The 24,225-nt window shown below is 38.4% G+C and overlaps 2 protein-coding genes across 3 annotated transcripts; both read left to right on the top strand.

The window, feature by feature from the left end:
* Positions 1-2,345: 2,345 nt before the first annotated feature.
* On the top strand, positions 2,346-15,615 carry cul5b (cullin 5b). Of its 2 annotated transcripts, none has more exons than XM_054625581.1 (19): positions 2,346-2,392; positions 4,685-4,794; positions 4,899-4,998; positions 5,162-5,338; positions 5,424-5,565; positions 5,781-5,926; positions 7,469-7,549; positions 8,033-8,126; positions 9,176-9,306; positions 10,589-10,696; positions 10,794-10,858; positions 10,950-11,082; positions 11,478-11,609; positions 11,768-11,891; positions 12,900-13,075; positions 13,252-13,413; positions 13,534-13,652; positions 14,170-14,293; positions 14,504-15,615. In XM_054625581.1, the coding sequence occupies exons 1-19, from the start codon at positions 2,369-2,371 to the stop codon at positions 14,696-14,698; spliced, it is 2,343 nt and encodes a 780-aa protein (XP_054481556.1). In that variant the 5' UTR covers positions 2,346-2,368; the 3' UTR covers positions 14,699-15,615. The 2 variants fall into 2 exon arrangements, with proteins under 2 accessions (XP_054481556.1, XP_054481554.1); XM_054625579.1 differs by having other exon boundaries at positions 8,033-8,171.
* A 1,841-nt stretch (positions 15,616-17,456) lies between these two features.
* LOC129113860 (serine/threonine-protein kinase pim-1-like) lies at positions 17,457-20,877 on the top strand. The gene is made up of 9 exons (XM_054626343.1): positions 17,457-17,514; positions 17,742-18,029; positions 18,756-18,881; positions 19,231-19,343; positions 19,449-19,496; positions 19,605-19,814; positions 20,211-20,391; positions 20,495-20,668; positions 20,786-20,877. The coding sequence occupies exons 1-9, from the start codon at positions 17,457-17,459 to the stop codon at positions 20,875-20,877; spliced, it is 1,290 nt and encodes a 429-aa protein (XP_054482318.1).
* The last annotated feature ends 3,348 nt before the right edge of the window (positions 20,878-24,225 follow it).

Below are 24,225 nucleotides of genomic sequence, written 5' to 3'. Positions count from 1 at the left end.
AAGGTACATAATAGAAAAAACAAACAAGTATTTTAAATAAGTAGGTAAGAAAAATAAAAAATCCACAATAATTTAGAAAAAAATACATAAAAAATCTTATAAATACAGACAGAATAATTATAGTTATAGTATTGCACATCTAAAACACATAACCATAAAAATATGTGACATGGTGATAGATCAAAATGCATTGTATGCAACATTTGATAGAGAACACTAACACGACAGGATACACTATGCTGTAGCTAAAGCTCAGCCAATAATATAAACAACAAAAATTATATTATTATTGGTATTTGTACTATTATTATTATAATAATTAATTATTATTAATAACAATAATAATGAATGCACAAGCAGTAATAACTTAAAAAAATATATATATAATAATAATAATAATAATAATACAAATAAAAACAACTACAACAACTATAATAACACTTATATGTTTATTATTAATAATAATAATCATAATCATATGAATGCAGCTCAAAGTGCTTTACATTAAAACAGTAAAAACAGGCAACACAAATTAACTTAAGAAAAATACAGGTAAAGCGTAATATCTCCTGAAAGAAACTGTTCCACACAATAACTACTTTCATTATTTATGTATGCTTTGCTATCAATACATATCCTCACTAAATCCCGAATGCATGACTTTGATTTGTAATATAGTTTTTTTCTTTTATTCTAATATTGATACTACTGTTAAGTAAAGGATCTAAGTGCTTCATCCACCACCAATCAAATATGGCAAGAAAACTGCATATATTTAATTTCATTCGCATGTATTTCTTACCAAATCTGTCCTTATTCCTTCCTTATGCGACGGTTACAATCCTTACTGTTGTGTGAGAAAGCATCTGACCAAAACGGCCAGACCGTGAAAGAATGAAAACAAACATCATACTGATTGTAAGAAACAATAACTGTCCTTGAATCTGTGCAAATATTGTATTCTAGCCTCTAGTTCTCACCCAAGAGAGTGGACTAAAGGTCATTAAAAGGTAGAAAAAGGGAAAGCAACAGTAGCACTGGATGTGACAGCGGAAGAAATATCCTTTACTTCAGTGATAGTACAAATACCATAGTCCGACAATACTCTATTACAAGTAAAAGTCCTGAATTCAAAATGTTACTTAAGTATAGAGAAGTTTCTTCTGAAAAAAGTCCTTAAAGTATCACAAATAAGTACTGGTAAATTCTTCTGTCATATTGACCATATTGAAGTACTAGTGCTGTGCTTGAGTATTTCTATTTTATGCCACTTTATGATTCTATAACACTAAAGCTTAGATGGAAAAATTGCACTTCCACTCCACTACTTTGGTCTGATAGCTTGGGCCTACTGATTAGAATTCATGGATTCAGATTAACAATACAAAATCTAACTAATAAACAATAACTATGTAAAGTAGTTTAAATTAGTCCTGCATATACCAGCTACAACATTAGTGATGTTTACATATGAATGGGTCAATAATTATAATCCTGTAATACAACATTAGTTTTCTAAAATGGGACATTTTGCATAATGAATACTTTTACTCTTGGATCTCTAAGTATATATATAAACGTTTAGACATTTTTATCTACAGTACCCAGTCAAAAGTTTGGACACACCTTCTCATTCAACTACTTTGAAGAATCTAAAATATAAAACATATTCTGGTTTGTTGAGCATTTGTTTGTTTACCACATAATTCCATATGTGTTCCTTCATAGTAATGTCTTCAATATTAAACTACAATGTAGAAAAAAAATTAATAAAAAATAAAGAAAAACCATTGAATGAGAAGGTGTGTCCAAACTTTTGACTGGTACTGTACAATATATATATAGTGATACTTTTTACTTATTCATACTAAAACATAAGATAAAATAAGATAATCCTTTATTTGTCCCACAGCGGGGACATTTACAGTATTACAGCAGCATAGATATAGTGCAAACAAGGTACATTATAGAAAAAAAAGAACAAGTATTTTAAATAAGTAAGTAAGAAAAATAAAAAATCCACAATAACTTAAAAAAAAATACATACTGTAAAAAAATAAAAAAAATAAAGAAAAACCATTGTGAAAACTTTTGATTGGTACTGTAATTAGAATTGTGAAAGCAGAACAGAGTATTTCTTCACTTTTACTTCAGTGAATGATCTGAATACTTCTTGCACGAATGTTAAAAAATTCATGACAGTAAAATATGACCTGATAAATAAAGAAAAAATGTCATAAATTAAACAATCAAACGTTTTTTAACCTGCACACGCCTCTGTTATGTATCTATAATTAGAAAAAGATTCATCTTCACGCTTTCCTTTTAGTTCTCGCGAGATTTCACGAGAGGATAAGTTGAGGGGAACATGGCGACGTCTAATTTGCTAAAGGTAGGACCTGCTTCAATTCAATCACATTTCTCTGCACATAACGCCCGCTCATGTGCGTGACATTTACGTGGCGTGGTGTTTGCGTTTAGCTCCCAAACGCAACACACATGTCACACGTGACTGTGACGTCAGCGTGGTCCTGAGCTGGGGGGGGGAAAGCAGTGAAGTTAGCATTTAGCTCAATGCAATATGCAATGGCTGAGCCTGTCCTGGTGTATGCATATGATGTGTGTGTGTGTGTGTGTGTGTGTGTGTGTGTGTGTGTGTGTGTGTGTGTGTGTGTGTGTGTGTGTGTGTGTGTGTGTGTGTGTGTGTGTGTGTGTCATATCATCTGTCACTTCAGTGTCACAGGACTCAGCAGGAGATCACCCCCCTGTAAACACACACATGCTAAAGGCTGCACAATGTGCATGTGCATGTGTGTGAACATATCCTGCTAACTAAGTAACAGGTTAGAGCTGGGGGATGTTACCAGCTTTTGCATTAAAAAATGGAGTATTTGTGTGCAGTGTGTTCAGACAGGAAACCCCCATCCAGTGCATCATAACAATCTCTATTTCTAATATCTATTCTGTTCTACCTTGCACTGTATCGTAAACTTAATAATTGCAAAGAAAGAAACAACATACAACAAGCATATCCAAAAATAAATATTCTTATTAGGACAATTCTGGCTACATGATTGGGTCTTAAAACCTTATTTTATTAAAACAAATCTTAAGAATATTTCAACTTGGGTTTAATTCAAATACAAGAACGTAAAAAGGCCACAGCTATATGGTGAGAGTAACAGGTTAGAGCTGGGGGATGTTACCAGCTTTTGCATTAAAAAATGGAGTATTTGTGTGCAGTGTGTGCAGACAGGAAACCCCCATCCAGTGCATCATAACAATCTCTATTTCTAATATCTATTCTGTTCTACCTTGCACTGTATCGTAAACTTAATAATTGCAAAGAAAGAAACAACAAGCATATCCAAAAATAAATATTAAAAGAACAACAACCACAGTAAAAACATCCACGTTAAGGGATGTTAAGCAGTCAAAAAAACAAGTCTTACTAGGACAATTCTGGCTACATGATTGGGTCTTAAAACCTTATTTTATTAAAACAAATCTTAAGAATATTTTTGTACAGAAACAACCGTTCAACTTGGGTTTAATTCAAATACAAGAACGTAAAAAGGCCACAGCTATATGGTGAGAGTAACAGGTTAGAGCTGGGGGATGTTACCAGCTTTTGCATAAAAAAATGGAGTATTTGTGTGCAGTGTGTGCAGACAGGAAACCCCCATCCAGTGCATCATAACAATCTCTATTTCTAATATCTATTCTGTTCTACCTTGCACTGTGCTGTAAACTTAATAATTGCAAAGAAAAAAACACACAGCAAGCATATCAAAAAGTACAACAACCACAGTATGTGTAGGGATGTTAAGCAGTCACAAAACCCAGTTTTATTAGGACAATTCTAGGCACATGATTGGGTCTTAAAACCTTATTTTATTAAAACAAATCTTAAGAATATTTTTGTACAGAAACAACCGTTCAACTTGATTTTTCTCTTCACCTCTAAACTGATGATGATGTCTCCTGATGAGAGGATGTATCTCAGTTTGGGCAAGGAAACTACACGATCATAACAGAGCATCTGCATTAAAAGCTGCGGATATGAATCGTTTTGTGTCCATCATGTTTATCAGGTTCTGTTTCGGGTAGTACCTGTATGACAGAATACTGCAATATGAAGATTGACGGTTGTCATCATGTGTACATTTATCTACTTATTGAAAAAAATTGGCATAAGACAGACAGGAGCAGTCTGGCAGCTAGATAGTAATCACACTATTCAGATCTGATACCGTTACAACCCTAGTACTGTTCACTGTCTATCATAGTTACACTGACATATCATAGCTGCTTCACGTTTTGCATATTGTTTGGTTTAATTTGTGTATATCACATTTATCAAACTGCATTTCATTGTACTGATTTCTACTGTATGCAAAATGCAATAACAGTAAAGCTGAATCTTATCTAATCCTTAGCATACCGTTTCTACAGTTTTATACAAGAAGTCATCACACTTTATAGCGTTACACTCAAAGGAATAGGCCAAGGTTTTCCTGGTACTGTAGCTCTTTTCACCACCACTCACAATTTGTAAAGTTAAATTCTAACTTGTTACCATAATATTTTGTCTTTTGTAATGTTGTTGTTGCCTTAAGTTGGCAAAAAAAGCTCATGAACAGTTTGAATCGAGTAGTTCACTTCCTTCCTGTCTGTTTTCTAGAACAAAGGCTCCCTTCAATTTGAGGACAAATGGGACCTGATGCGTCCCATAGTACTGAAGCTGCTACGGCAGGAGTCCGTCACCAAACAGCAGTGGTTCGACCTGTTCTCGTAAGTTTACTGCAATGCATCTGCTTTCAGCTGAGGAGTTGATGTTGAAGCAAGCAGGCATAGGTTGATTTGTTAAGTAAGATAGTCTTTCATTGTTTCCACAGAGACGTCCATGCTGTGTGCCTGTGGGACGACAAAGGTCCAGCTAAGATCCACCAGGCTCTCAAAGAGGACATCCTAGATTTTATCAAACAAGCACAAGCAGTAAGACGACCATAAGAGAATTGTGTCCCTGTTTTTATAAATCATACAAATAACTGATGCTGTTGTTTGTTTTACAAGTGTGTCTTTCTGATTCTCAGCATCATAACTGTTAGATTCCGCAGGGTTTAATCAGCCCTGTCTTGTGTTTGTCCTCGTTTCTAAGCGGGTGTTGAGTCACCAGGACGACACGGCGTTGCTGAAGGCCTACATCGTGGAGTGGAGGAAGTTCTTCACACAGTGCGACATCTTGCCCAAGCCTTTCTGTCAGCTGGAGATCACTCTGATGGGCAAGCAAGGAAGCAACAAGAAGTCAAACGTGGAGGACAGCATCGTCCGCAAGGTGGAGAGGAGCAGGAGTTAGGCATAACTTAATAAACATGTTGTGCATGTCGTCGTATTCTGACTGTGTGTCTCTGTCTCCTCAGCTGATGCTGGACACGTGGAACGAGTCCATCTTCTCGAACATCAAAAACAGGCTACAAGATAGTGCCATGAAGCTGGTCCACGCTGAGAGGCTGGGAGAGGCCTTTGACTCCCAGCTGGTCATCGGAGTGAGAGAGTCTTACGGTGAGACACACAGTAACACACTAGATTTTTTTTGTATAATAAATAGCTTTATGAGAGAAGCTTTTTTCCCAACTGAGATCTAATTTTCAACTTCTGCCAGTCTTAAATATTGTATATTTAACTCCTAGACTACACATCTGTCTTCATATCTGCAGACACATGTTGACCTCTCCATGTCTCTTTGGTTGTTGGCTCTGTTTTTTGTTTCTGAGCAGTGAACCTTTGCTCCAACCCTGACGACAAGCTTCAGATCTACAGGGACAACTTTGAGAAGGCGTACATGGATTCGACTGAGAGGTTCTACAGAACACAGGCGCCCGCCTACCTCCAGCAAAATGGGGTCCAAAACTACATGAAATATGTGAGTATCACTCAGGGATGTAAGATCAGGATTTTCAATGTTTAACTAAATAGCACTTGAAGATGTTTTTAATGTTGAACAATGCTTGTTTAGTCACAACTATTTAATGTTATAGAGAAACTTTAAGCAAAATCCCGAAGAAGAGCATCGAGCTTTGAAGCCAAACTGACATCATGGCTAAACCGTTGATGCCACATGATGCCATCCGGCCCAAAAGGAAAATTAACTTCCCAGTTTGATCACTTAAATAGCCCTCTAAGAAATCACAAGATTTTAAGAGTTGTGAAATTCAATAAAAGTTAATATAATAACTGCCGTATCGTAATTTAATTATACGGCTCATCTAGCTTTCCAAATTTGATAAACCGAGTGGATCAAATGCTTACAAAGAGCCGTTTTATGTTCAAAACGCTCAGAAAAGTTGAATCACCGTTTTATAGTTGCTCCTTTTTCTGATTATTTTGCACAGAAAAGCGTGATGCTGCACTACAGAGTGTGGCCACTATGCGTCACATCGCAGAGCTGTAACCTGTGTATAAAATATAGATATGATAGAGCCAATGTTTCTCATCAGTCATGGACTTTAACTGATGCATGTTCTTTGTTCATTCATTTTCTTCTCTTGCCAATCTATCGGGGAAAAAAACGGGAAAACAAAACCATAAAGTTGAGACATGAATACATTTTTATAATACTTATCTAGTGTTAGTCAGTGGATAACATGAAATTGTTAAGATAGCAGCAATTTAGCTCTGTTTTGTATTCACTCCACTCACAACCACTCCAGAGTTCATCTTCTAGTTGCTCTCTGCTCATGCTGAAAGAAAACAACTCTCAGTTCTCTCCGTAGTGAAGGTAATACCTGCCGTCCTACAGTTGCATTTAACAACATGAAACAGAAACATGAGGCTTCGATTGAGGCTCCATTTCCCTGTTTTGATGATTGTGGCAGTGAGCCAGTTGGATGAATCAAAAGAGAAAACAGACGGACAGCCAACGTGATCCGCTGCCGTGGCTGATCTCATGTTTGTCTTCTTCACATTATCTCTCTTACTCAAACAAAACTGAAGCATTGTTTCTGTTGAAGCACAGCTTGGGACAGAAATGTACAGTTTTCTCAAGCTTTAATACTTCATGTAAGTAGGTGTAGATCGAACCGGGTGCTTCAATGACCTTTCGTTTCCCAGAGAATCCAAAAATAAAAAAATCAAAATAAAATACACGGATAGGACAGAGGTTTAGTTTGAAGTCTTGCATACGATCGACGGTCAAATCATTTCTATAAAACCAGATTCTTTTGTTGATTGTCAATTTGCTAATAGTTGCATTTTCAGGCAATTGAAATTATATTATAAATTACGTTTTTTATGTGTATTATTTTGGTATAGATGTACTGTACGGAGTACGAGCCTTTTCTCCAGGGTTTTAATGTAGACAGAATTTGAATGCGTCGCAACGGCAATAGATTCTGTATTTTATGTGAAAGAAATGTGTATACATGTAATAAATTCATGTGCATGAACTGATGTGTATTTTCACCAGGCTGATTCGAAGCTGAGGGAAGAGGAGAAACGTGCACTGCGATACCTGGAGACGAGGCGTGACTGTAACTCTGTACAAGCAGTGAGTGTTCTACACGTATGATAGAAAAAAACAATGGAAATGTAATGTTGTCCACCCTCTTTTACAAAGTGCAACTCAATAATTGGATACAAATTTTTATAGCAGTTTTTGTTTAAATCTATATTTTTAAAGCGGTAATAAAAAAAAATCTCATGTTTACACATTTTTTCGATACTTACTTGTATATATTTTACCTGTATTATCTTTTATTAAAAGAACATTTTAGGGAAATATGCATAACGGTATTGCTTGGTTGATGGTTAAACTGTTGTTTGTCAAGAAATAGTTACAGCACATAACAAAAAACAATTTGTTGTTTTCAAACAAACAAATTAGACACGAGATTGAAATCAACTTTCTCCTCTCAGCTTCAGAAACAAAACAATCAAGCATATTTCCCAAAATGCTACATTGTATTAATGTTCTGCACACAGCTCTCACGTATCTCTACTGCATTGTTCCCTCCTCTGTTTGTCTCTCCAGTTAATGGAGTGTTGCGTCAATGCACTGGTTACGTCATTCAAGGAGACCATCTTAGCCGAATGTCCAGGCATGATCAAACGAAATGAGACAGAGAGTGAGTACGGACGGACTGCTCCCACCAAAGGCACAGCCAGCTCAGGTTTGCAACAGGAAGTAGCCCTGACCAAACCTACTCGTCCACCATTCGAACCCCTGTAGAAATCCATGTGTTGTTGTCACCGCTCCTCTTGAATGATCTTCTAGAAAAAAAAGATGCTCTTTTTTTACCACCTAGAACCTGCCTTAGAATTGTCAATTTTTTTATGTTTTATTTAGTATCAACATAATCCAGTGTACAGTCATGAGTGCATTGCAAACAGGAGCTGCTAATATCTCATTCTGCATGTTTTTAAAGGCACCAAAATATAAACTAATACAAACAGTTTTAGTCCTGAAGATGTTTTCAATGATCAGACCAGATTATTGTCTTTATTTTGCTGCTGAGAAGCTTTTAAGTCACTTTGAGTAATGTTTAATTATTGATATATGTGTATAGTATTTAGTTCTTTCAGCTTAATGTTAATAGAGCTCGAAAAAAAGTACTTTATCAAGTAATGCAAATATTTTACTCCAACATTGAGCAAATACATTTCAGGACTGATAAAAACTTTGTTGATACCTTACTTTGATAAATATAACCATATTCCTTGTATTTGTTAAGAAACTTTTTTTTTTTAATTTAACCCCCCCCCCCCCCCCAAAAAAAAAAAAAAAAAATCCTAAAATAAAGTCTTACATTTTCAGGTGACAGATGCCTAAAATCCATTTGAACTTCTTAAAATGAGCTCATGCAACATGTTAGTTCCGGACATTTTCATGATTCAAATGTAAATGACTATAACAAATGCTCCTAACATTAGGTATGTGTTCCTGGGCTGCATGAATCACCCATCGCTATTATGAATGTGTTCAGGTCGCTGCTTTTGCAGTTTGATAGAACAAATGGCCAAAGGGCGTCCACAGTAATGGATTTTAAAGTAGCTCATCTCCTGCTGGTTTTATAATGCAGCTGCCAAATAAAAGCTTAGCATTCAATAAGTCAGATCAAGTGCTGCTTTCACCTCTTCTCATGGTAACGTTGTTTTTTTTTTCCCGCCCTCACAGAGCTGCATCTGATGTTCTCTCTCATGGACAAAGTGCCCAGCGGCATCGAGCCCATGCTGAAGGACCTGGAGGAGCACATCATGAGCGCTGGCCTGGCTGACATGGTGGCCACAGCAGAGACGATCACCTCTGTGAGTGTCACATACACATATTCTGATTCGGGGCGGGAAATTAACGTCTGCTAAATGCAAGTTGAGACTTTATGTTAAAGGGACAAAATAAAAAAAATAGTGTTTTTTCTCTTATCTGTAGTTCCTCTATTTATCAGTCTAGACTGTTTTAGTGTTAGTTGCCAAGTGTTGGAGATATCAACCTCTCTGTAAGGAGCACGAGCCTGTCATCCAGGAGTAGATGTTACTTTTACTACCTTGTCTAACGCATAATGCACTTAAATGCTCGTTGACACAGACACACACACACATACACATAAATAGACACACACTGAGAGAGAAAATTCACACCCATTCATATATGGGTAAGGTGCCACCTGAGAACCCTAACCATTCATACACATACATACCGAGGAACATCAGCAATTTGGGGTTAAGTGTCTTGCCCAAGGACACATCGACATGGACTCATCTCCTCTTGGAGGACAAGTGAGCCACAGCCGCCCACATAAATAGACACACACTGAGAGAGAAAAGATAGGGTAAGGGAGAGAACCTCCCCATCTCTACGAGCATCAGTTGCCTTCCACCCTTCACTCATTCATTACCTCATTCAGTGAGAGGAACAGATCTCACTTAAATATACAGTTTCTAGAAAACATTGTTTCTCTTGTGGCAGGTTTATACAGAATAAACTCCCCTTGCCGTTGCATGTTTTACGTGCAAAGCTTATTTTTTTTAAGTGTGGTGGGAAGGGCATGACGAGGACAACACAAACTGTCAAACCCTTCTCAAACTTGGGTTTTTAATTTATCTATATTTTACTTTACCCTGTAATTATTGTCTAATGAGACACAAGGACAAAAATTAGACTTCGACTTTTTTTTTTTTTTTGTCTAACGAAAACAGCTACAAAATATGCAATAATCACATCAAATTGAATTATAAATCATAAAAACAAATTTACTCATACGGGAATATACCGTAGTCAATTCCAACATGTATACTGTTTCAGCACGCTTTACACACAAAAAAACAGTGCTATCCGTCTCGGAACAACTCATAATGATTAATGTTGATGCATTATCAATAATGTGAGATTACTTTTCCTTACTCCATGTGCTTTTGGGGATTTTGGGGGGGTAAAGCATATTCATAAAAATAGAAAATAACCATGGCAACTGTCAAAGCTTCGACATTCGGGTCTGCCTTAGTGGAAAGCTCCACATGAAGCTAGTGAGTGGACCTTCATTTGTCAAACGTTGACACACTGACTTGAGTCACCTTCTGTTCTTTGTCGCAGGACTCCGAGAAATATGTGGAGCAGCTGCTCACCTTGTTTAACCGCTTCAGTCGGCTGGTGAAGGAGGCCTTTCAGGACGACCCACGCTTCCTCACAGCTCGAGACAAAGTGAGCTGAGCTTTTACCAGCCTGGTGTCATTGTAGGATTCACTTGTCAGAAGATGTTAAAACTGATCACAGTCCTGTTATTCAAACTTCTTTGCAGGCATATAAAGCTGTTGTGAACGACGCCACTATATTTAAATTAGAACTTCCCCTGAAACAGAAAGGGTAAGAGATGCTCCACCTATGAAATACTGTTTTTTTTTTACTGAAGGCGATAATGTCTGACTGCACTAGTTTTCCTCTCGCGTGTTTACAGGGTAGGTCTGAAAACTCAACCAGAGTCCAAGTGTCCAGAGCTGCTGGCCAACTACTGTGACATGCTCCTGAGGAAAACCCCACTGAGCAAGAAGCTCACATCGGAAGAGATAGAGGCCAAGCTCAAGGAAGTGGTACGTTTATGAAAACCTTCATGTCGTTATGATTCCTGGCTTTATTACCCTATTGGTTAGCATTGTAACAAGGTGAGGAATTGTTCCAAACACATGTCATCTAGAAAGTAATTTGAAGTCAACTTTATTACTAACTGGAATGGAGAAAGAGCAGGAGTTCTACTTTGTTACCATTTCATTTCAGATAGTTTTTGATAGTTTTCCAGATAATTAAACTATTAAATAAACTATTCCATCAGTCACTTAACATTATTCGGCCTCTGTTTTGATCTCGCCTTCAAAACAAACAGCGTTGAGTGGTAGATATTTGGCTGCATTTTAGTTCATGTATGTGCAGCTAACTTTACTTTTAATCTGAGCCTCAGTAAACATCCCTGTTCTCTTTCTTTTTGCAGCTGTTAGTGCTGAAGTATGTGCAGAACAAAGACGTGTTCATGCGCTACCACAAAGCCCACCTGACCCGTCGACTCATCCTGGACATCTCAGCAGACAGCGAGATAGAGGAGAACATGGTGGAGTGGCTCAGGGTAAGAGGAGAGTGGATGGCTGTATATATGTGTGTGTAATGAGTGATATATATACCTTCTATTAATCTGAATTTTTTATTTTTCAGCCCAAAAATGTAGGAGTCATTCTTAAATCACCTGTAAAAAAAAAACTGTCATGTTTTTTTTTATCCTAACAGGAAGTAGGAATGCCAGCTGACTATGTCAACAAGCTTGCCAGGATGTTTCAAGACATCAAGGTGTCAGAGGACCTCAACCAATCTTTTAAAGAAATGCATAAACATAACAAGCTGGCTTTACCAGGTAAGAGAGAGAAGAGCGTCTCACTCACACTTAAAGGGATAGTTCGGGTGTTTTGACGGGGGGTTGTATGAGGTTGTTATGCGTAGTCAGTGTATATTACTACTGTACTAGTAAACTAAAAACTAGTTAATACCAGTTCAAGCGTATGCTTTATCTAAAATGTTTTCACCACCTCACCTTCCCACTAGACAGATCTTTCCAATGGGGAACTGATGCCGTTATCTATGCTCTCTTCACCAAGCCACAAGACTTCATTAACAAAACCATTCATTTAACTTAGCGGAGTACAGACCACTGTCTCGATTTGTTTGTTATTTTGTGACTTTCGTGTTTTAAAGGGTTAGTTCAAATTAACCAATGGCACACAATAACAAAATCAAACTGATCGATCGCGGTGGAATACTCTGATCTACTTTAAGTCCTCCATTACAGGAATATAGGAGAAAGAACGATTTATTTTATTTTATGGCTTAAGGTGCAGCCTTGAGTTGACTGACGCAGATGAGTTTTAAGTCTGTGACTGAAGATGTTCAGAGATTCACATGTCAATGGGGAATTTGTTCCACCTTTGTGGAGCCAGTACAGTAAACAGTAGTGATAATATAAACGCATACCTCCCCTTTATAACCAAAATATGACTTTTTAACACTTTTGCGAAGATTAAAAAAGAGAAGATATGATACGTTAATTAACAGGCTGGCTGTTTCTTCCTGTTTCCTGTCTTTGAGTTCAGTTCTAATTATACCCTGGCTATAGCTTCATATTAAGCATGTCAGGAATAAGATGGTATGGTTCTTCTCACCTAACTCCCGAAAAGCAAGTGTGTATTTCCAAAAAAACTAGTACTCCAAAATAGTTCCTCCCAGGTGATGTTGAATCCTTGAAATACTGACAAAGTATGTCCATCTCTTTCTTTCAAGAATGTTTTTTTTTTTGCAGAAGTTAAAGACATGCAAACTGTAAGCAGTTGTCATGTAACCACGATGTCTTTGTGTGTTCCTCTTGCAGCCGACTCGGTCAACATAAAGATCCTGAATGCTGGAGCGTGGTCGAGGAGCAGCGAGAAGGTTTTCGTCTCTCTACCAACAGAGCTGGAAGATTTGATACCAGAGGTTGAAGACTTCTACAAGAAGAACCACAGTGGCAGGAAGCTGCACTGGCATCACCTCATGTCCAACGGCATTGTGAGTATAAGTGAAAAACCCACAAACAATTATTTCAAAGTAGACTCCACAACTGAATCGCAATGATTGTTATTGAGGGATACATTTATAATTTTGGGTAATACACCAGTTATATTCTGCTTGTTTTTTTGTGAAATGAGCTGAGAAAGGGACTAAACAAAATGTCATTCCTCCAGATAACTTTTAAGAACGAGGTGGGCCAGTACGACCTGGAGGTGACCACCTTCCAGCTGGCTGTGCTGTTTGCCTGGAACCAGAGGCCCAGAGAGAGGATCAGCTTTGAAAACCTCAAGCTAGCCACTGAGCTGCCCGACGCCGAGCTGCGACGCACTCTCTGGGTAAATGCATAGATGTTGTAAGAGAAATAAAGGATGAAGAGAAATCTGGTAATTTTTTTTTCAATTTTTTACATTTTTACTGCTTCTTTATGAACCATCGCCCTTTTCTCACTCTCCCAGTCTCTGGTGGCGTTTCCTAAACTCAAGCGGCAGGTGTTGTCGTACGACCCGGTGGTGACGTCACCCAAAGACTTTGCAGAAGGAACGCTATTCTTCGTCAACCAGGAGTTTTCTCTCATGTAAGTAAAAGTTATTTTGTTTGAGGTTGAGCGTCATATTACCAGTTCTTGGATCCCTTTCACCAAATTTGCGTCATGCCAGCTGTGATTTGCATCATGCATTAACGTCCCCTGAGGTTAATTTCTTTACAGGTTTAACAAATCAAAACAAACGCCATACTAGAAACCCATGCATGAGCATGCAACGTCATTGTCGGAACTGCAATTTGATCTGCAAATCACTTTTGTGCAGATGTTGCAGAATGAATACAGTGTGTGCCTGTGGGATTACTCTGTCACCTTTAAACTGTGTGCTCAACATGGCTTTGTTGTTCATGAATTTCATTTGCATCTCATAGAAAAGTCAGAATAAACTATAGTGATGTTGGAGGTTATTTACTGTTGTCTGCAATTTCACATACTTTGCATATGTATACCTGCACAAACTGTAAATCAATTTTTCCTAAACCTTTTAATTTAAAAACTCTAAACCTGTATTGTACATTGATTTGTTTGTGTTTTAAATTCAACTCTGCAGAAAAAACTCAAAAGTTCAGAAAAGGGGGAAGATTAACCTGATTGGCCGGCTTCAGCTCACCACGGAGCGAATGAGAGAGGAGGAGAACGAGGGCATCGTCCAGCTCAGGATACTAAGAACGCAGGTATGGATGTGAGCTCGCAGCATGAAGGTCTCTGTTATTATGTAACACCACCTGCTGAGAATAAACGGTTTCACCTTCCATTTCCCATCGCGGAGTTTCAACAAAAACCTGTGTTTTTTTATTGACTACAATGTAATCCATCTGTCTCACAGTGCACTTTATGACCAGTATTATTCTTATTCATCACACCGCTGTGTTTCCCTTCTCCAGGAGGCCATAATCCAGATCATGAAGATGAGGAAGCGCATCAACAACGCCCAGCTGCAGACGGAGCTGGTGGAGATCCTAAAGAACATGTTTTTACCACAGAAGAAGATGATCAAGGAGCAGATCGAGTGGCTGATAGATCACAAGTACATAAAGCGGGACGAGACCGATTTAAACACCTTCATCTACATGGCATAGCACAGCACAGCGGGATGACTCGTGTTGACTTTGGTTTCAGTGGATCAGGCCTGATGGACACTAGGATACTTCCAGGCTCCCCCGTCCTCTATTTAAAAATAAAATCCATTCTTGTGCAGGGAGGCATGAATTTAAGACCTATTTAAAAGAAATGGAACTTCCTGCCTTAAAGTTGTACAAAGACACAAAAAAAATTGCAGTGGGAGTCTGCACCAAGTGGTCGTAACTGTTTTTAGTTAGAGGGAGTTTCCTTTCTGTCCAGATGAGGCTGTTGAATTGTTAATGGTCTGTTTTTTTGATGCCATGGTGTGCGTCATCTGGGCAGCTACTACAGCAATCGATGCTTGTGCAAGTCATAACGGCATGCTGACAGGAAAAGAGCCGAAGGAACTTTTGGATCTCCAAAATATCTGCAGTCCAGTTTTTATTCCACGTCAAAAACACCACCAGACCACCTGAACCTCGAACAAAAAAAGGCTGCCCTCTTCACTCAAAGGCGACGGCGCTCTTACCGGAGCCAGCTGGTTTGTGCTGTCGTAGCCCTCTGCGGTCACACTTAAAGAGATCAAACACTTAATCCGGACATTCAGTGTGTATAAAGAGCCAGATAAGCACTTCACAGTTTGCAGGACTGAACCACACAGCCGACTCCAAAACCCCGCCGGGCCTCTGTCCTTGGGTAAAAAATAGCATATTGCTATAATCCAGAATCCGTTTACCTCGAGCGACCGTACCCAATGACAAAGGTGGTGTTGGGAGTCGGGCTTGGCGCTCAGCTCATGTTTGTGACAGCTCTCTTTTCTGCAGGAAGCCTGGGGGAAGAAGCTGAGGTCAGTATTACACATGGTAAATACTACGACTCAAAGCTTTGGCAGAGTGTACCATGAGATGTGAATAATGAAATGATTAAATAAAACAGCACCTTATTATAAAAACAACAGGCTTGTCATTCATCCTAGCTCAGATGAGAAGTTCCCCCATAATTTAGTTTTGCATATAAATGAAATCATTAAAGTTTCATCTTTCAGGGCTTTTTTTTTTTTTTTTTTTTTTTTTTTAAAAAAGGCACCTCCATCAATTTTACACATGAAGTAATAGAAGATTTATTAGTATGAGAAGATTTATTACACTCGTGTCTGTATGGTGAATGTGAAGCTACAGCCAGTTATCTTATCTTAGCGTAAAGACTGGAAATATGGTTAAACAGCTAGCCTAGCATTAAAAGGCGTTTATTCACTTTTGATTTAACAGCTTTAGAGGTGCTCACTACCTCTGGTTTTGAGGCATTAACACATGTGCTCACTCAAAAAAGGTAGGCAGCAGGTTCCAAACACACATGTTCAGCCAACACCTCAGATTAAAGCTAGAACAGAGGGGGGGGGGGGGTTAATTACATATGCAGATTAAAAAGGATGACATGTGCAGTTTAACCAAATACCTGTAACCCCAGACACTACCTGCACCAGAGGCCTAGAGTAAAAATAGATCCTCAGGTGCTTTATATAATCTGGCTTTAATTAGGGAAATGGTGGGGGGAGGAGCCAAGCCTGGGGTTGCATTCAACAACACTAGGTGATACTGTTGTTCACTAAGACTTGGGGAGCTGTCTTTATCAAATTTAGAAGCCATATATTCTTAATTATGAAGTCCAATGCAACGTTACTCCGTATTATATTATTGTAATTCACCAATAACAGATACACACACATGTTTAGCCTCATGAGGGCAGCAGAAACGAGCTGTAAACAAGACTAAAACGGTTAGCTTGATAGGATAAGACGCGCATGTTAACAAAGTTTCCTGCTCATTTACATATTTCAATAAAGAGCTGATATTTATAATAATTTTGGAGCTACGTTAACTAGTTAGCAGTTAAATGACAACATTGATGACACTCATCATTATTGATTTGTTGAATGTGAAGCCTGGATCTGTCCGGTAATCAAATCTGCCTTCTAGCCCCTCTAAACTTCACTAATTAACACAATATATCTCATTTGTTGTTCTCTTGCAAAACAAATTAAGTGTGAAAGCAAGGATTTGCAGTACTATGTGGGTTATGTAAAGGAAATGTAAATTGACTGGACTCTGCTGGTTCCCTAGGATAGGATAGATCATCTGAGCACCCTGGATAACTGCACACAATTTCATGAAAATCCATCCAACAGTTAAGATATTTTAACTAAAAACACAAAACGTGTTGATGGGCATTGAGGGAAAAGTCAGGGGATCACCAAAATCAGGATTCAACAGTTGTTGAGATATTTCGGTCTGGAACAAAGTGGTGGCCTGAATGACAGAACAACATCTCAAAAGCCAAAAATGTTATGCATTTATTCTTTCAAGTGTTTGACTTTAAGATTAAGTGAACAGTTCATAAAAACATCCTGAGGACATTTGAATAGTTTGGAGGAAAGTCAGCCAAATGACTGAGAAAGAGTCGATATCAAGTATATCATGTATTCTTGTACATTTAGTATTTTATGCATTATATGAATTTATTCAGTGGATAACCTCCATCTATACATATATACTGTACACACACATACACAATTTAGAACCAACACTCATTTGCATATCCCGGAACTCTTCATTGTGATGTTGCTGTGATGACCTCATGATAGAACATCTCATCATGGTCAATGTTCCGCACATCACAGCAATGGAACACACTCAGTGGTGACCTCAGTCAGATGTACTGAAGCATCAGATGGGGGCACACATAAGTTTTTGTGTTAGAAACTTATCAAAACTCATCATGGACCCTACAAAGAAGACAAAGAAACACCGTTCTCCGGCCCTCAAACATGATCGAAGTAAGTGAGAAATCCAGGCAGAAATCTGCGTTCACTGGTGTTACTGATCCAGAGGACTAATTCAGAGCCAATACCTCGAGATAGACCTCTGATTCCTGCTGTTGAGCCCATTTTTCTCTTTGTGATCTGTTTCTGAACTGTGAGATTATAAATAAGGACAATTTCATACAGTTAGTGACTTTTGTTCACAACAGATTTATGTTCCACTTTGTTTTTCTCATTTGTAGAACGGAAAAACATCAGCACATCTGAGCAAAGTTCAGCGTCGAGAATGGATGTCCCGACTAAAGGGACCAAAAGGAAGGCCAGTCTAAACAGGAAGACCCTCATCAAAATGGCAATGATCGCTGGAAAGGAGACCCAAACCACCCCAGAGGACGACGTCACTGTGAAACGAGGGAAGAGGAAAGTCAGAGACGATGGAGAGGGACAAAAAAAACCGAAGAAGGACAAAAGGAGACGACTCGACCTCCTCAAGTATGACACGGAGTTACCATCCACCTCAGTGGACACTGGTAAGCTGATCATGTGACGCTGCTGTTGTAAAATACAAAAAAATGACACATATTGTCTCTCCAATAGTATTTATTTATGCAGATAGTTTGGGATTTTCCCTCACATTATTAAACATCTGTCTCTGAGATTTTTGCATTCACCCCGGTGCAACAGAGGAATTGTATTTGTGGTGCTTAATGTATCAACAAATAACCTTTAAAATCGAAATGAAATCATCTTTGTCCAAAAAAATATTCCCTGTATAGGATAGATAAACCATTGTACGCACTGTAGTTTCTGTGGGACTATTTATTTTGTAGAAGTTCATTCCAATAGAAATTGATTACAGTGAGGGGGGGGGGGGTATATCAAAATCTAAGACCAACATATCCACCTCACAACGTACGTTGTCTCGATATTTAAATCGGAACGAGTTAACAAATAAAAACAGAACTAGCCTACGATGTTGGGCGATTTGAGAAGATATGCTATAAATGTGAAATTAAATAGTTAATCAAGGGGGTCATTTAAATTCAAAACTATTATGCTATACTACTACTATTACTGCTATAAATGATGAACTGTTCCTTGACCTAAGAGGCAAAAGAGCAGAAAAGACTCATGTGTGATTTGGGAGACATCGAATGACGGCCCATGATGTCATTTAGTTTTAAGGACTTTTTGTCCACGTTAGTGTTGTGACTGTCAACAAACTGATGTTCCTCTTGTTTTTTTCTCATCTGTAGAAAGCTCCAATACATCTGTGGATGTGAGCAAGAGAGGCGATAAGAGGAAGGTCGCCACCACTGATGGTGAAGAACCAAACCAGAAGAAGAAGAGGCCGGACCTGAAGGATGCCAAAAAGGATACCAAGGACACAACCAAAGGACACACCGAAGAGGAGACCAAAAAAGACACCAAACAGAAGACCAAACAGAAGACCAAACAGAAGACCAAACAGGAGACCAAACAGAAGACCAAACAGAAGACCAAACAGAAGACCAAACAGAAGACCAAACAGAAGACCAAAAAAGACACCGAACAAGATTTGTTGGAACGCATCACAACAGGTCAGTAGATAGTAATACATGTAGGGTTTGGCTTGATTTTGTTACATGTAGAATTATGATTTATATAAGTTAAAAAAAACATAGGAAGGATTCATATTAGAGTTTAGTTAACATGTAGATGTTGTTACTCAAAAATGTATTAAAACAAAATATGTGTTTCTCTATTTAAAAGAATTTGAGGCCAAATACCAACAGCTGGAACAACTTGGCGAAGGAGGATGTGGATCTGTGTTCGCTGGATATCGCATAGCAGATCATCTTCCTGTAAGTGTTCCACACACGTTCTTGCACACACAAACACACACACACACATGCACACACACAATATGATGAGGAAGTGCTAACCGAAGTGTTGTTTGTATCTCGTAGGTTGCCATCAAACACATTCCCAAGGACAAGGTTCCCCTCAAACACGTGGTGAGTATTTCAATCTGCTGCATTCAACACCGCTCGCTCTCTCTTTCTGAATGTATTAAGGATGAATCATGGCTCTCTCTCATCCTCCTCTCTGTTGTGATGTTTCAGGACGACGACGGGAACAAAATCTCCATTGAGGTCGCCATCATGTTGAAACTGGCGGCCGAATCAGAGGGGACGTCAGCACCCATATCCCTGCTGGACTGGTTCGATCTGGACAAGAAACTGATCCTGGTGCTGGAGAGACCGATGCCATCCACAGATCTCCACGGCTACATCGAAGACAACGGAGGCTCCTTGGACGAAAAGGAAGCCAAGGTAAGCTGCTGGAGGATCATTCTGTGTTTTAAACTTTTTACAGGAACTTACTTTTTGCAATTAGGGGTTTATTTTTCTCGTGTTTAGCCATGAGTCTATTGAATATGAAAACATTACCGAAGTAATTGCTCTGATAGAGCAAGAAACAGTAATGTAAGAAGTCCAACAGGTTGTCGACAAAGAACCAGGTCAACCAAACGTATTTCCACAAGAAAGCAAACAGATTGGGTTAAAATCCACTCCACTGAAAATCTTTGGCGTGTTTCAGTGCCGACGGCTTAAAGATGGGTCTAAAACTTTGTATCTCACAGTTGTAGTCATCACAGAGTCACAGCCATGAAAACATGTCAAACCATCCTCCTCTCTGATCCCTCCTCTCTCTCTTTTGTCCGTCAGATCATACTGAGACAGCTGGTCGATGCAGTGATCGACCTTGAGAAACAACACATCTTCCACCGCGACATCAAGGTGGAAAACATCCTGATCGAGACCAGCTCAGACTTCCCACGAGTTCGCCTCATCGACTTTGGGCTGAGCTGCTTCGTGAAGAGAGGAGCCTCTTACCGGGTATTCTACGGTAAGATGTCTAGCTTTACTCCTGACTTACCCATCTGTGACTTTTTACACTTTTACGACAAAGCTCCTCACCGTCTTAACATTATTATGTCTGTATGTTCTAGGTACCCCTGCTCACATCCCCCCAGAGTGGTTCATTCTTGGCACCTACAGAGCCGGGCCGACCACAGTGTGGCAGATGGGAACCGTCCTGTTCGACACGGTCCACAGTGATAGGGAATTCGAGACCATGAAGTTCATCACACACAAACTGAGAATCAGCAGGAAGCTCTCCAAGGGTAAGAAAAAAACATTCACAAACATGTCAGCGGACTCAAATCTGTTCATGTTCGTTCACATCCTGATGGATCACCATAGCCGTCGACCTCATCGTTCTTCTCCTTCTTTCTCTCCAGATTGCCAGGACTTCTTACGGACATGTTTGACGGTATTCCCGGATCAGCGTATCACCCTGGAGCAGCTCAGGAATCACCCATGGCTCGGATAAACCCACAAACACACACACACACACGCGCACACACACACACACACACACCCTAACCCTAACCCTAACCCTAACCCTAACCCTAACCCACACACACTTAAAATCTTTCAACATATCCAATCCCAAACTTGACATCCAACTCCTAAAGAGGATCTCTTTAACAGGAAGGAGAACGTGAGGAACTCCTGCTCGACATATCAGGGATCATCATTAATCTACAACACAAGAAAACACAACACAACAAGAAAACACAACACAACAAGAAAACACAACACAACAAGAAAACACAACACAACAAGAAACACAACAAGAAAACACAACACAAGAAAACACAACACAAGAAAACACAACACAAGAAACAAAACAAAAAAACACAACAAGAAAACACAACAAGAATACACAACACAAGAATACACAACACAACAAGAAACACAACACATAAAAGAAACAACAAAAAAACACAACACAACAAGAAAACACAACACAAGAACAAACCCATAGGGGGGCGGCGGTGGCTAAGAGGGAGAGTGAGTCTTCTTCCAATTGGAAGATCGGCGGATTGATTCCCAACTCCTCTAGTCCACGTCGAAGTGTCCTTGGGCAAGACACTGAACCCAAATTGCTCCCGAGGGCTGTGCCATCGGACTTTGTATGAATGGAACATATGTGATATATGTGAATATGTGATATATGTGATATATGTGATATATGTGATATATGTGAATATGTGATATATGTGATATATGTGAATATGTGATATATGTGATATGTGATATATGTGATATATGTGAATATGTGATATATGTGATATATGTGAATATGTGATATATGTGAATATGTGATATATGTGAATATGTGATATATGTGATATATGTGATATATGTGACGGGCAGGTGGCTCCTTGTGTGGAAGCCCCGGCCTTCAGTGATTGAATGTATGAATGAATGAATGAATGAATGTATGAATGGGTGAAACTGTGACAGTTCACCATTATTAAATTAGTAATAAAATAATTGCCATCAAACCAAATTATTATTTTTATTATTAAATGCAAAATCCAAATGTCATCCAAGTACTAATGCTGTCTCTCTCTTTGACCGGAAGGAGGACTCAAGGTTTATTTATTACCAATCTACAACACAGGGTTATGGTACAAATGCTTTAATTGGACTTAATTGGAGTTATTTTATTAAATATTAAATAATAATTGGCCACCTTGCAGATCATTTAGCACGCCCAGTCGTCCAAGGAGAGGGGATCTCTCTTTGAATTGCCTTTCCAGAGTTTTTCTTCCCATTTTGGGGAGTTTTTTTCTCGTCTTCATAGAGTCAGGAGCTGCTGCTGATTTGGGCCAAAAGAGCCTAATTAGCAGGAATATAATGTGATATTTAATACTGAACAATGAAAATAAATTTGGATAAAATTGAAACCCAATGAATTCATCTTTTCTTTAGACCACAGAGAATCATCATAATGTTTTTCTATTTATATTTTTGAAAGTTTTTAATCCACTTCCACTTTTTCTCCAATATAGTGAAAGAAACAGAAATGATCTTGAGTAAATTTGTGTATTTATATAAAAGACACATGGAGTTTTGAATACTTTTCATCCAACATTTTAGGCCTGATTTAAAGTGTTAACTCACTTCCTCTTTCATTAAGAAAAAACATTACTGACCTGAAAATAATGAAACAATAAAGAAAACAGTTTCAAAGTAAATGTACAAGGTGCTTACATGGAACACATGACTATAATTTAATATAATGCCAGGCAATGAAAAGCTTATAAAATAAAAATGTATTACAAATAAATCAAGATTAAACAAGTGGTCATTTCAAACCCTTTTATCGCTGAGTAGAAGAAAGCAGATCAATTTCAGCGGAACAGCAAGGACGGTGACAGTATGGAGTATGGAGCTGGTGCTACTGCTCCTTTAAAAAAAAAAAAAAAAAAAAAAAGGTAAACGTGAATCTAAAAAAGGCAAATTGGACTCTGCTATAAAAGCTTAAATAAAATGGATTTTTTTTTTAAAATAACTCTACAGGTTTTGGCCAATCACAGATTAGAATTTTGGCTCCAAACACCACTTTCTTGTCTGTCCTGCAGGTGTCGCTGTTGAAGCACTTTATTCAGTATTTCTATATTTTTTATATATATAGTGAGATTTAGAAATAGATTATTTCAAGCAATAACTCTTACCTGATGGTGTAAAGGTCCATAGAGGCAGTGGAGGTTGTGAAGTCAAAGATGACTGGTGACCCCAGTGCCACAGCTGTGTTCTCACTACAGATCATTCACATCAATTTAGAAATTGTACAGCATGGACTTTATCAAAATATTAATTTTTTGTTTTCTGCAGACAGGATAAATTGTTGCTACATGAGTTTTGAATAAATGTGCATTAAATAAAAGTACTTGTTAAAAGGTTAGTAAGGTAATATATCAAATGATATCAATACTGTTATTCAGTATATAACCAGTGTTTATGTCCTGTATCCAAAACATTCCTGCCTTTATTGTTAATAATATTATATATTGTTTAAATATAAATTAAAGCTCAGTTATATCTTCTTAGGTGTTACTAAATACGTGCAGCGTTGAAACTGGGGGGCTATAATTAGGTGGATAGTGTTTTCTTAATTACAGCATATTGCATCCTCTTGTTATTTGTGACAAAGGGGGATTACAGCAGGCCTGTTAGCTGGGCGCATGCTCAGTCTGCATCCCCCCCCTTCTGCATCCCTCCTGAGTACCACTGGCATATACTGCTAAAGGAAATATTGTACATCCTGTTCAAACCTTCAGAATAAAAACACATTCAGGAGTGTGTAAATGTGTTCACTGGAAGGATGTAGGATGGAGAATTACACCCCCAGGAAATTAAAAGTGCATTCCCACATATGGCACTCTTAACTGCAAGAAAGGCCACCAACACAAACACCAACACAATCTACAAATGTAAACAACACAGATGGTTTGACAATACAGGCTAAAGAATGAGAACTCAAGCAAAACAATATGAAGCAAATTATCTGCACAAAGGGAAAAAAGGGGATTAACTGGGCTCACCATGCTGAAAACTAAAATTACACATTTTTAAAGACCTGACTCTGCTCACTATCTCTTGTATTGAGGCATTAAAACATGTGCTCACTTAAAAAAAAGGTAGGCAGCAGGTTTCAAACACACAATATGTTCAGCGTACACCTCAGATTAAAGCTAGAACAGAGGGGGCAGTTAATTACATATGCAGTTTAAAAAGGCTGATTTGTGCCAAATACCTGTAACCCTAGAGTCTAGGGTTACACGTATTTGGTTAAACTGCAGTGTCCAGGGCCTAGACACTACCT

The sequence above is a fragment of the Anoplopoma fimbria genome, chromosome 24 (assembly GCF_027596085.1).
Source record: "Anoplopoma fimbria isolate UVic2021 breed Golden Eagle Sablefish chromosome 24, Afim_UVic_2022, whole genome shotgun sequence".
In the NCBI taxonomy this organism is placed as follows: domain Eukaryota; kingdom Metazoa; phylum Chordata; class Actinopteri; order Perciformes; family Anoplopomatidae; genus Anoplopoma; species Anoplopoma fimbria.
This window is presented reverse-complemented; position numbering and strand designations above follow the sequence as displayed.